The 12,426-nt window shown below is 42.4% G+C and overlaps 1 protein-coding gene across 6 annotated transcripts in view; it reads right to left on the bottom strand.

The window, feature by feature from the left end:
* The window catches only part of NEBL (nebulette), a 678,034-nt gene that overhangs the window by 42,535 nt on the left and 623,073 nt on the right, over nucleotides 1-12,426 (bottom strand). For 4 of the 6 annotated variants that reach the window (XM_085630816.1, XM_085630817.1, XM_085630818.1 and 1 more), the window contains 2 exons: nucleotides 11,460-11,564; nucleotides 7,879-8,050 (listed from right to left, as the gene is read on the bottom strand). In XM_085630816.1, coding sequence (XP_085486942.1) covers nucleotides 7,879-8,050; nucleotides 11,460-11,564 — 277 coding nt within the window. The remainder of the gene's footprint in view (nucleotides 1-7,878; nucleotides 8,051-11,459; nucleotides 11,565-12,426) is intronic. The other 2 variants (XM_085630820.1, XM_085630819.1) reach the window with 1 other exon arrangement.

Genomic DNA, 12,426 nt, shown 5'->3' with positions numbered 1-12,426 from the left:
GTGGGGATCCACTTGAAGATAGAATGAATTAGGTGGAGCGTGTGGAAGCAGGAGGATGAAACAGTGTTGATTTGGCAGTTCATTGAGAGAGAGGAGTCCAGGATGATACCAAGGTTTTGTAGGTGGTCCGGGGGTGTGGAAGGAATTCCGAGCGCTGCAGGCCACCAAGAGTCACCTAAGGCAGAGGGAGACAAGACCCAGGATGAAGACTTCAGTCTTGTTAGTGTTAAGCTTGAGGCAAGCAGCTGTCGTTCATCCAGGTGGCGACTGCCTTCATCCTGTTGTGGAATTTTCTCTTGGAGGCTGAGGGTTCATCTGTGAGGGAGAGAATCAGCTGGTTGTTGTTGGCATAGGAGACAATGTTGAGTCCGTGGCTTATGTGGATGGCTGCAAGCAGGGCCAAGTAGATGTTCAAGAGGGTGGGGCTCAGGGAGGATCCCTGAGGCACTCCGCAGATGATCTCTGTAGGTTTTAAGTTGAACGGTGGAAGTGTGACTCTCTGCGTTCGGCCGGTGAGGAAGGAGCGGATCGATTCTAGGGCTTAGTCGAGGATGCCGGCATCGTGGAGCCTTGTGCAGAGGGTGTGGTGGAAGAAGTTGTTGAAGGTGGCTGAGAGGTCCCAGAATATGAGGGCAGCAGTCTCGCCTCGGTTGAGGAGGGCACAGATGTTAGCTGTAGCAGCGGGGAGAGCGGTCTCGGTGCTGTAGTTGCTTCTGAAGCCCGATTAGTAGAGGTCCACTATGTTGTTCATTTCGATGAACTTAGAGAGTTGGGCGTTGATGGCTTTCTCAATGACTTTGGCTGGGAAGGGGAGCAGAGAAAGGGGTCTGTGGTTCTTGAGGTCCGTCCGACCAGCAGAATGTTTCTTCAGCAGGAGGTTGATCTCTGCTTGCTTTCAGTCTTCCGGGAAGGTGGCGAACCAAGGGGTCGATTGCAATAATGAAAAGGAGTGGGTAGTGGGGACACCCTTGTCTGGTCTCTCTTGCTACAGGGAAGGTACCAGTGAGGGACCCTTCAACCACAATTAAGCCACTGGGTTGGAATAAAGGAACATGACCAGGGAGATGAAGCCACAAGAAAGGCCTAGTTTGATAAATGTTGCCTTCAGGAAGGACCACTCCAAGGAGTCAAACGCCTTCTCAGCATCCAATAAGACCACTGTTGTGGGCGTCAGATTCTATTTAGTATTGCAAATATTGTCTGCAAATAAAGTGAGGTGGGTATGTGGGTGACAAGGCCGATTGGACAGGAGAGATAACCTTCTCCATTAATAGCGGCAGACTAGGTGAGGATTTTGGATAAAATCTTGTTGTCGAGATTGAGGGGGGAGAGAGGGGAAAATAGGAGGTGCATCGGTCAGGGTTTTACCAGGTTTCAGTAGAAGCGTAAGCACAGCCTCACACAGACTGTGCGCTGAGAAGCCTGCTTCCAGAGATTCAGCATACATGACAAGGAGATGAGGTGTAAATTGATGTTTATGTGCTTTGTAGAATGTTCCAGTGAGACCATATAGGCTTGGGCTTTGGACACATCAAGGGCATCTAATGCCTGTGAAATTTCTTCAGGTGATAAGCTCACTCAGGAAACACTGTTGACCATATCATTGTGATCTCTGCAATATCAACCGAGATCTCCGCAGAGGTGTCGGATGAGCAGGAGGAATACAGTTGCTCATAATAGTAAAGGAGTTCAGCCACTATGCTCACATTATCAGAGATGCTGTCACCAGTGGAAAGGTGCAGTTTAGTGATGTAGCCACTAAGTTGGTTGGGGCAAAGCAATCTTACCAAGGTACGGCAAGGGAGTTCTCCCTCGCAGTATCATCTAGCGTTGGTGTGTTTCTCCAAATATGTTATTTCCCTGTCAGCCAGGTCTCAAAACTGGGCCATCAAGATTGAGCGTCAGTGTAGTTGAGGAGAACAATTAGGGTGAGAGTCCGCTCATTCGATATTTCACAGCTCAGATTCGACTCAAGCTAGTTGGGAACGTACGTCCTGCAGGATCCCCGCATGTTTGGAAATGCATATTCTGTGAATATAGGCTTTAAAGGCCTCCCAGAGGGCAGCTTGGGTCGAGACTGAGCCTGCATTTAAAGTATTTGATGATAGAGCCGTGTAGTTCAGAGCAAAAGACCACATCATTAAGGGCTTCACCCAGAAACCACTAACTGTGTTCCAGCCTGCCTCTGTATGGGATCTGTAATACCAATCAAACCGACAGTGATTTGACAATTCACACAGAAGATGGGCCACATCAGTTGTCCACTGTGTGGCATTTGCAGAGAAAAGCTAATAGTTGAGTCTTGTCCACATACCATGGGGCACGGAATGAAAAGTATAATCAGAGGTGGAGGCGTGACGCATGCTCCAGATGACGTGGAGAGCAAAGGTGTCAGCAACGTTACAAAGGACCCCGAAAGAACATGGTTTACCACTTGCTTGTGTGCTGGTGGAGTCTTTCCAGAGGATTCTGTACCATATTGAAGTCTCCACCCATGAGTATAAAGTCCACCTCTATTCAGCCAATAAGCGAATAAATAGCCTGAAAATACCTGGGCATATCTATATCTGCTTATCAATAAAATGCGTTTGTCAGCCAAGGCACCAGCCGAAACAATATAACAGTCGTCTGGGTCAATGCAGCTGGTAGTGAGGGAATAGGAGTAACTTTTATATATGATTATGCATACCCCACTTGAATAAGAGCTGTAACAGGAAAAATAATAGTGCGCTCCCTAAGGGGTCACAAATGTATGGGAGTCAAGGGGAGGAAAGTGAGTTTCTTGGAGAAAAGCAATTTTGACCCTATGGCGGGATAGATATGACAGGACTGGTTTTCCCTTACATAGATTATTAAGGACACATTTATTCCAAGTGAGAAGGGCAATTTCTACCATTCTCTCCCGGGCTGCCACGTGGTACCATCCAAAGGAATAGCATGTGTAATGTTGTGCCATGTCCGTAGGAACTGTAATAGGTGCCCATCAGACAGTAGAAAACAAACAGAACTAAAGTCTTTACAAATTCTAAATTCCCTCCCCCACCCACACCAGACAATAAAACATACAGTGAATCCCAAGAACAAACAAAACGACAATAAACATCTCTTTAAACAACATTGTGTCTAACACCACTGAGGTGCACTTTGGTTTATACGGTCTGATGACGGGTGATACCTGCAAACAGAGGGTAGGATTGCTGATGCAACACAATAGGTGGTAGCAATATAAGCATTGTATCAAAACAAGGAGGGGACAAATGCAGTGTTGGCACCCAGGAAGAGTGTCTTTGATGGGTCTGTCAGTGATGAGTTTAGGCAGTGGAAGAAGCAGCCAACAACAGGAAATTACTTCACTGTAGGGTTTGGGGAGCGGGAGCACTCTGGAGAATTTTGCCTGGAAGTGGAGTTATTCACAGAATGTTGTTTGAAAAAGTCATCCATATCTGCTGGGGTATCAAAAAAGCAAGGTTCCCCGTTTACTTCAATCCCTAACTGTATGGGATATAGTATGGCATATTTGAAGCCTAGTTTGTGCAGTGAGGTTTTGACATAAGAGTATTTACAGCCTGCCACATGAACAGCCATAGTAAAATCAGGGAATAATGAAATGGTGGAGCCCTGATATTGTAGCGGGCCTTTTTCGCAGGCCAGTCTGAGCGTTGTGTCACTGACCCTGTAACAAAGGAGACGTGCAATGATCAGGGATAGGGATGCACCTGCTGATGTCTCTGGCCTAGCAATCACTAGGAATGTAGGCGTAAAACTGCCACAATCAAAAAGATCTGAAAGCACTTGTTCAAGTAATGTATCCGTTTGCCCCATATTTGTGGATTCCGCATTACCCAATATGCAGATATTTTTACAGGCGTCTGTCACTAGGTCCTCATTTGTGATTGCTACCATTTTTAGGATGTGTTCCTGCTTTTCCAGGTGCTTCACCATGGTCGTCATTCCATCTTCCAGTCCAGAGATGCACTGCTCAGCACTGCAAAGTCTGGTGGTTTGGCAATACAGGCGCTCACCCATGCGATCAATGTGACTGGGGAGGGCGTTGAAATGAGCATCAATTGAGTGAAACTTGACTTAGAGTTCCGCCATTTTAGCAGCGGTGCCACTTGTAGATTGGGGCGGGTATGCCCACACGTGGGTCCCATGCTCTCCATGCCACTGGAGTCAAGCTATCTTGGCTGATGAGGGCTGATAGCCCGAAACCGGTCCTAGGATGCTTGCTTCTAGTCCAGGGAGGACCCGGCCTGGCAGTTCAGGCTGGAATGTTCCCATTGGGCGCAGGGTCAAGACTGATTCACATATGGCAGGGTCCTAACTGGAATGGCATGGTGAGCAAAAAAACAATGGATTTAGGCCCAGATTTCTGTACTGGGGTGAATGTATGATATTGTTCTGCATTCTGTCCAGCAATCGTTCTTTTTTCATTTGTCATCCCGAGTGCGACGGGTATGCCCAGACGTGGGTCCATTGCTCTCCATTCCACTGGAGTCAAACTATCCTGGCTGCTAAGGGCTGAAAGCCCGAAACCGGTCCTAGGATGCATGTTTCCAGTCCAGGGAGGACCTGGCTTGGCAATTGGGGCTGGACTGTTCCCATTGGGCGCAGGGTCAAGACTGATTTGCATATGGCAGGGTCCAAACTGGAATGGCATGGTGAGCAAAAAAACGATGGATTTAGGCACAGATTTCTATACTGGGGTGATTGTATGACATTGTTCCGCATTCTGTCCATCAGTTGTTCTTTTTGCATTTGTCACCCCGAGTGGGACGGGTATGCCCAGACGTGGGTTCCGTGCTCCCCATGCCACTGGAGTCAAGCTGTCCTGGCTGCTAAGGGCTGAAAGCCCAAAACCAGTCCTAGGATGCGTGTTTCCAGTCCAGGGGGGACCTGGCCTTGCAGTTTGGGCTAGACTGTTCCCATTGGGCGCAGGGTCAGGACTGATTTGCATATGGTAGGGTCCAAACTGGAATGGCATGGTGAGCAAAAAAAACGATGGGTTTAGGCCCAGATTTTTGGACGGGGTGAATGTATGACATTATTCCGCATTCTGTCCATTAATTGTTCTTTCTGCATTTGTCACCCCGAGTGGGACGGGTATGCCCAGACGTGGGTCCGGTGCTCTCCATGACACTGGAGTCAAGCTATCCTGGCTGATAAGGGCTGAATGCCCAAAACTGGTCCTAGGATGTTTGTTTCCAGTCCAGGGAGGACCTGGCCTGGCAGTTCGGGCTGAACTGTTCCCATTGGGTGCAGGGTCAAGACTGATTTGCATATGGCAGGGTCCAAACTGGAATGGCATGGTGAGCAATAAAAGGATGGCTTTAGGCCCAGATTTATGTACTGAGGTGAATGTATAACATTGTTCTGCATTCTGTCCATCAATTGTTCTTTTTGCATTTGTCACCCCGAGGGTGACGGGTATGCCCAGATGTGGGTCCTGTGCTCTCCATGCCACTGGAGTCAAGCTATCCTGGCCGATGAGGGCAGAAAGCCCGAAACCGGTCCTAGGATTCTTGTTTCCAGTACTGGGAGGACCTGGCTGGCAGTTCGGGCTGGACTGTTCCTATTGGGCAAAAGGTCAAGACTGATTTGCATACGGCAGGGTCCAAACTGGAATGGCACGGTGAGCAAAAAAACAATGGATTTAGGCCCAAATTTCTGTACTGGTGTGAATGCATGACATTGTTCTGCATTCTGTCCATCAATTGTTCTTTTTGCACTTGTAGATTTGGAGCATGTATCTCTCTCCGTGGGTTCATCTGTATCCGACTAGGAGCTCTGGTGTTGAGCACGTTTGGACTGTTCAAAGAGCAGTTTGTGCTAGTTCAGGTCCCCTTGACCCATCATGGAGACCTAGAATTAGATACGTGCAAGTTCTGATAGTTAGTGAGGGAGAGTTGATACTGTAGTTTCCACCAGATATCTAGATATGGAGGTAGCTGTCCACAGCTGAATTGGCGTCAGGCGGGACCGAGTGGGGCTGAATCTGTCACACAGGGCCTTTCCCAAGAGTGTGGGTTAGTGGGCGAGTTTGGTGGAATTTGAGGCTGCAATCGGCATCATCCTGCTAGCAACAGTGTGCTCCCACTGTGTGGATGGTGTCAGATAGGTAGTTGAGTACGATCCATGCAGAAAGCGGGCCAAAGTCACAAGAGCTCCACTGTCAGTCGGCCTTCTTGGTCATTGGCGTGGCCACGTCCCCCTGGTATTGTTGTCATTGATCAAGGGAAGAAATGTTTGAGTTTCCATTCTATCACATATAGTATAGTTTTTTGTTTATTGTTTTCAGAGAGAGTAGCCTTTTGGAGCACAGAAAAGTATATGAAGGGCAGAAATAGTATTTGCTTATTCACTGTATTCATTTAAAGTTTCCAGTGTTTTGGTTTTAAGCTAGATGGTGGTTCTGGTCACTAGTGCCCTAGAGTAAAATTTGCATATCCGTTAATTCCACCAGGTTCAAGCAAGAAACAATAAACATGTCAGCTGCCTTCCACTGTGGATGGTGATTAGTAAGATTATGTCTATCAACATACTAATATCAAATCATGGAACAAAAATCCAGTGAATAGCTGAAAACCTGCCAGAAATGCTTTCCTCTTCAGAATTTTTGGCTCTACGGTTCCTCAAATAAAGTCATCCTCATTCTAATAAACATTCTTAGATAACCCAGATTCCTTTAGTCATTACAATCACTACCCCTAATAGTCTCAGAAGATAAAAGCAAATTTTTGATCACCCTCATAACAGTCATTTAAAACTTACAACAGTTCGCCCACATCTAGACTAGTCTTTGCAGAATTACTTTATCTGGAAGGGTATTACGCATTGCTGGCATAAAGAGCAATAATATCTTCAATTTTATATCTAATACAAATAATTCTTTTATTTTCCACTCAAATTAATTGATGAAGGGTGCCATTATTTTGGACAATAGTTCACTATTTGGATTCTATCTAACCATCATAGTATGTTATAAGCAGGCCCAGACAAAATTTTCTTTACAACTGCAAATGTTAATTCCCAGTAATTTGCATTAGCTTGTGTTGGACCTGGCCTTTTTCTGCAGGGTCACTTCAGAGTTTTGCCTTTCCCCGCCATCCTTTGCTAAATCTGTTTCTATTTGTTTTTAGGAATCTGTACACTCTTTCCCTACTAACTAGTAGTAAAGTGTTTCTGTTCTCTCCAGAGTGACCTATACCTATAAAGAAGATTTAGGGCTAGCAAAAGGTTTATTTTGTCAGGTCATAGTGATTATTTAAAACAACACTACAAACTGTAGTGGAAGGTCTGAGACATGTTTTAAGAGACTAGTTTAGTGGGTTTCACAATGAGTGATATTGCCCACTGGTAGCATTTAATATACAGTCCTGGGTACATGTAACGATTTAGAAGGGGTGTACAAGTAAATTGAAAGGGGCAATTAGGTGTAGCCAATTTTACCATGTTTTAAGGAGAGCGCACATGTACCTTCTCACGGGTTAGCAGGAGTAAATTGCACAGAGTCCTAATGCCAACTATAATGAGTTCAGCAAACAAGGAAGTCAAGGGAACAAGTTTGGGAGGAAGCCATACAAAGGATGCAAGGTCTAACATGGATGTGTAGAGCGAGTGTTTTTTTCACATGAAAAATGTATTTCCTCATTCATACAACTACACTTGTTACTTTTCTAAATGCCTAAATGAGTACACCTGAAATGCTGTAATACACCTGCACACATAAAACACTCAGGAGTAATTTACATCTAATACAGGAGCACTATAATAATACCTTTCAAATCAAGGGCAAGGTTTCAAGGGGCAAAATAGGCAGAACATGGAACAAGAGCATGTGTCATCATAACTGCATTAGAGCTCAGTTTGTCAACTCACCAACTATAATTCCCGGCTTTCGATCCATTTCAACAACATGTGGATGCACTCCTTTATACGCTGCATCACTGACGATTTGTGTGTTCCTTCTTACCCTCTCAGTCACAGGATCATCAGCCACTGGCGTAAAACCCCGACCCTTGGTCTTCTCAAAGTCCTCATGATATTTCACCTGCAAAACAGAGTACATTTTCTGTGATGCTGGAAATAGCAGCTTAGTTTGTATTAAGATGTGTGCCCATGCTTTTCAGAAGCACACAATCGATACAAGCACTTAAAGCAAATGTGCAACCAAACAGTAAAATGTTGGCAGTCTGTGTGTGATGACACCAAAGTTGAGTGGATAATAGCGACAAAAGCAACAAAAGTGCCTAATTATTATTCAAAATAAGTGACTGACTATGCTATCCTTCCTGAGATCTCCTAGACTTCCAGAATTTGCAACAGTGGATTAATATAGGACTGAAAGCTGTACAAATAAGGTTTAATTCACACAGATATTTCCAACTTTTTGATTTTGTTGGAAAGAAAATATAAAATGTTTGCATGAATCACAAGGATTGAAATAGGCAAATGTCATTGTTTAGTGTTCTGGGCTCGTGCCAATGATAGTTATCTGGGCTTTTGCCAATGCTAGACTCTCTGCATGTGAGACATGGAATACTCAGTGAACATTCCATGGCAGTTGGAAAAAAGGGTTCGGTGCTGTACATTGCTGGCATGTGTGGCAGCTCCTTATCAACAATAAATATGAGTTTTTCCAGTTTATGAGAAATCATCACATTTTCTGTTGGCAACAAACAGCTGGAGCCAACACAGGACACTTGCAATGACAGGGTGTAAATAAAAAAAGTTGTCTATGTGAGGATGAAGGGTTATGATAAATTCAGTGGACCATTTGTGGTGGACCAAGATTGTAGAAATGCAGTCAGAGTCAGTGGTGATAGTTGGTTGAATGTGGTACTAGTGGTCAAGGATAAATCTAAACAGGATATCACTAGAAACAGAGTGGAGACATTAGGTGCATCTGTTGAGGACAAGGTGGTTAAAACAAGGAATGAGGAATTTAGAAACATTGAAAGCAAGAATGGTATATGCGAAACAATGATATCAAGGAATATCAATACCTAAGTTCGTAGGAGCAGTCTTATCAGACATGTTCCCCTTAGGTTCAGGTAATTTCTTTGGGATCTTGAACATTAGGTTTGAATATTCTCTTTCCATACTCTTTTGGTATTACTCCATATTGTATTCTCAGTCATATAATGGTGTTTTCTGTTTGACAATGCTTAAGCTTATATAGCTGCTGTTTATGTTTTAATGCAGTTTTGTTTTTGTTTTTTATGACTTATTCAAGTATTTTATAGTTTTTAGCTGGTTTTTTTTGGGAGGGAAAAAGTAAATGTAGTATTCTAGGCTTGTGCCAATGATACTCATCTAGGTGCATAGCAATGTTAGACTTCCCGCATGTGAGACATGGAATAGTTAGTGAGCATTCTATGACAGTTGGAGAAATGTGTTCTAGGCTGTGCATCGTTGCCATGTGTGACAGCTTCCTATTAACAATAAATAAAAGTGAAACTATACCTCTGTGACACGATTTTTCCAGTAAATGAAAAATCACCAGAGATTGTTTTGGCTTTATATGGACACATGCATGGACAATAAACATGTAAGGCTCAATGCACAAAAAATCCAGGAACTTTTCAGAAATTCGCTCCAAAGGGTTCACTCCTACCTTTGGAGTAGGGGTGTGTACATTTGTAAAGCAAGGTGACTCGAAAAAGTGCATACATGCATTTAATTTATTGATAGCTATGTAATGTGCCTAACTATATGTAGTTTACATTAGTGGGCAGATATAGTGTGACCTTTGAGTGGAAAGTGAGATCTTTTGCAATGTGGCACACACAAAATCGTTCTTACTTTGTGGGCTTTTCAAAACAATTATCAAAATATTTACTGCAAAAATGTATAGTTTTCAGAGTGTTTATAGAAAAAGAGACACATAAGGGTTTTTTCTAATTGTAAGAAAAGAACTCTAATGACATTTGTAAAATTCCTCACATTTACCAAGTCTAGTTACACTTACTGATTGTAATGTATATGGTAGACATTTTTATATTTAACTAAACAGGCGCGTTTACATTTGTTAATAAATGAATGTAGTTACATTAATTATCGAGGAAATCTTTGATTACACATGCATAAGTCAGAAACGATTGTGAATCAGCCAAACAAATGTAAATTATTACCGTGCTTACAGATTACTTATACCTCTTGCAGCTTTCACCTTTCTATGCATTACAGGCTTTGTACCTTTCTTGAAGTAGCATCATTTAAGTGTTATATTTGATTGATCATTTCTCAGACAAGAGAAGAGAGCCTGAATGAAGCAGGACCTAGAGGGTTATTTAGATTTAGCAGATGCGGTACACATGCCTAAAATTAGTGGATGTTCCACAGTGGATGATCCGTTCACCCTACTTAGAATGTATAATGGGTAAAGACTAATTAAGACAGAACGTATCCGCCAGTTTTGGCGGTTTTGGTTTTAAATAATCAATTTTTGCCACCATTTGAATGGTGATCATTTGAAGCAGGTATTACTTTGCATGTAAGTACATATATGTGCTTTTAAGAGCAAAGCTGACAACAAGGGACAAGCTAATGAATAATGTTCAAAACATCTAGCAGTCTAAATATATTTTGGGAAATAAAGATATTACTCAAATGAGCCTATGGTCCTTTCTAGTGTGTGTGGTTATGTGAGTAACATTACAGATTATATAAATGAATGCCATCACCGTTGCAACCAAGTGGGAATTTAGTGACTAAAGTCCCGTGTTTTTCTTTTGTTTCTGTCAAATTGTAAATGTAATTAGACTAATGAAATGTTGCAAGCTTCATTATAGATACTGGAGTGACTGAAGGCAAAAAATAACAGACAAAGATCCTCTTCTACAAAAAATTGAATGTGTGTTCTGTTTCTCCTGTTGAACTTAGAACATTTTACGTGCAGTGGATGAAAGGTTCTCATAGCAAATAAACCCTTTAGTCTCAGGCCCTTCAGTGTGTTAGTGATACATCAATTTGAAATATTCAGAAATGGTTAAATGCATAGTACAAAATACACCCATGCGACATCACAATGTTTTTGTCTTTATGAAGTGAGAAGCAACAAGTTTCTGTTGACAATGTAAAAAGTCACTATACGTTCTGGTCATATGCATTCCTAGAGTAGTTGTATTAAAAGTACAACCAGAAGCAACTGAAGCCACACATGATCAAGCTGGCACACCACACGCCACACTGTGTCAGGTTCTGGTTAAACATGCATTCCACAGAGAAAATTAACCCACACCAGTATTTCTGATGTCAACATTTTATTAGTATTGTGATATTATTCTAAGGTATTCAAGTGCAGGTGTAAAATTCCAAAACAAGAAGGATCAAGGCAGCTACTGATGGGGAGTGCTCCATTAATGGTGCTTGTTAGAAGATGAAGGCAAACTGCTGCTGTAACGTGAGGTGTCCATTCCTTGCAGCATTCTGATCCGGCGGAGCTCCCGGGACCTTACCATTGAGACATTGTTTTGTGTTTCCCTCACATGCCTCAGCTCAGGTGTGTCTATGATCATACTGGGTCTACCTTTCATTTGTTGCAGGCCACTGCTGTACTTCACCTAAAATAAAGCAATGAGAGATTGTTGACAGCAAAGACAGGTTCTTGTTAAATTTGTGGATTGCAGACCAATATTTACACACCAACAAGCAATAAGCCCCAAATGTTTGTATTTATACTAGAAAAGACTTATGATGTGAAATTAAATCGGATGGATAATGTCAAAGTTACTCCCATGACCAAAAGTCAAGTAAGTAACTTAATGACTTAGGTGAGCATTTCACACATATTGGACCCCATTCACAAAATATCTTCGAGCAGTAGTAGTGTCTTACTCTTGTATTACTCAAGTCTTAGATGCAAAATTCACTTCACTAGTCAAGCCTGTTTTACAATGCATTTTCTGCGAATAGCTGGGTATAGTTCTGACTCACACATGAATTTCATTTCAAAGAGTAAGACATGATTAATCACATAATAAAAAGTATGTGATTCAGAGAGCAGTTTTCAGTCAGTAAGTATGTCTTGCTTCTGGAACACATATCCAACCTGCCACCAATCAAACAGGAGGTGATTAGTTCAGTTCTGTAATGGAAAACATCCTCAAAGATGCATGTGCTTCGAAATAAAGTATATAAACATATAAGAACTTGCTGACCTCGTGATCATGGCATTGTATTGTATTGTAAAGTCTTGTTTGTGTTATACTGTTTAAGTCATCTAAATCCTCACCCATGTAAAGCCTATGAAAAAGACATCATATAGTAAATACAAATGACAGCTTAGTATGTAGATCAAATAACATGACTGCATTACCTCAAAATTTAGTATACATTTATCAAATAGAGTAAATATGATTACGGTAAGAAATGGAGAAGTATCAAAAGCAGTCAGCCAACCTTTTCTACTATAATTGAATTCTG

The sequence above is a fragment of the Triturus cristatus genome, chromosome 10 (genome assembly GCF_964204655.1).
Source record: "Triturus cristatus chromosome 10, aTriCri1.1, whole genome shotgun sequence".
In the NCBI taxonomy this organism is placed as follows: domain Eukaryota; kingdom Metazoa; phylum Chordata; class Amphibia; order Caudata; family Salamandridae; genus Triturus; species Triturus cristatus.
The sequence above is the reverse complement of the archived record's forward strand: the minus strand, read 5'-3'. Positions and strand labels throughout refer to the sequence as shown.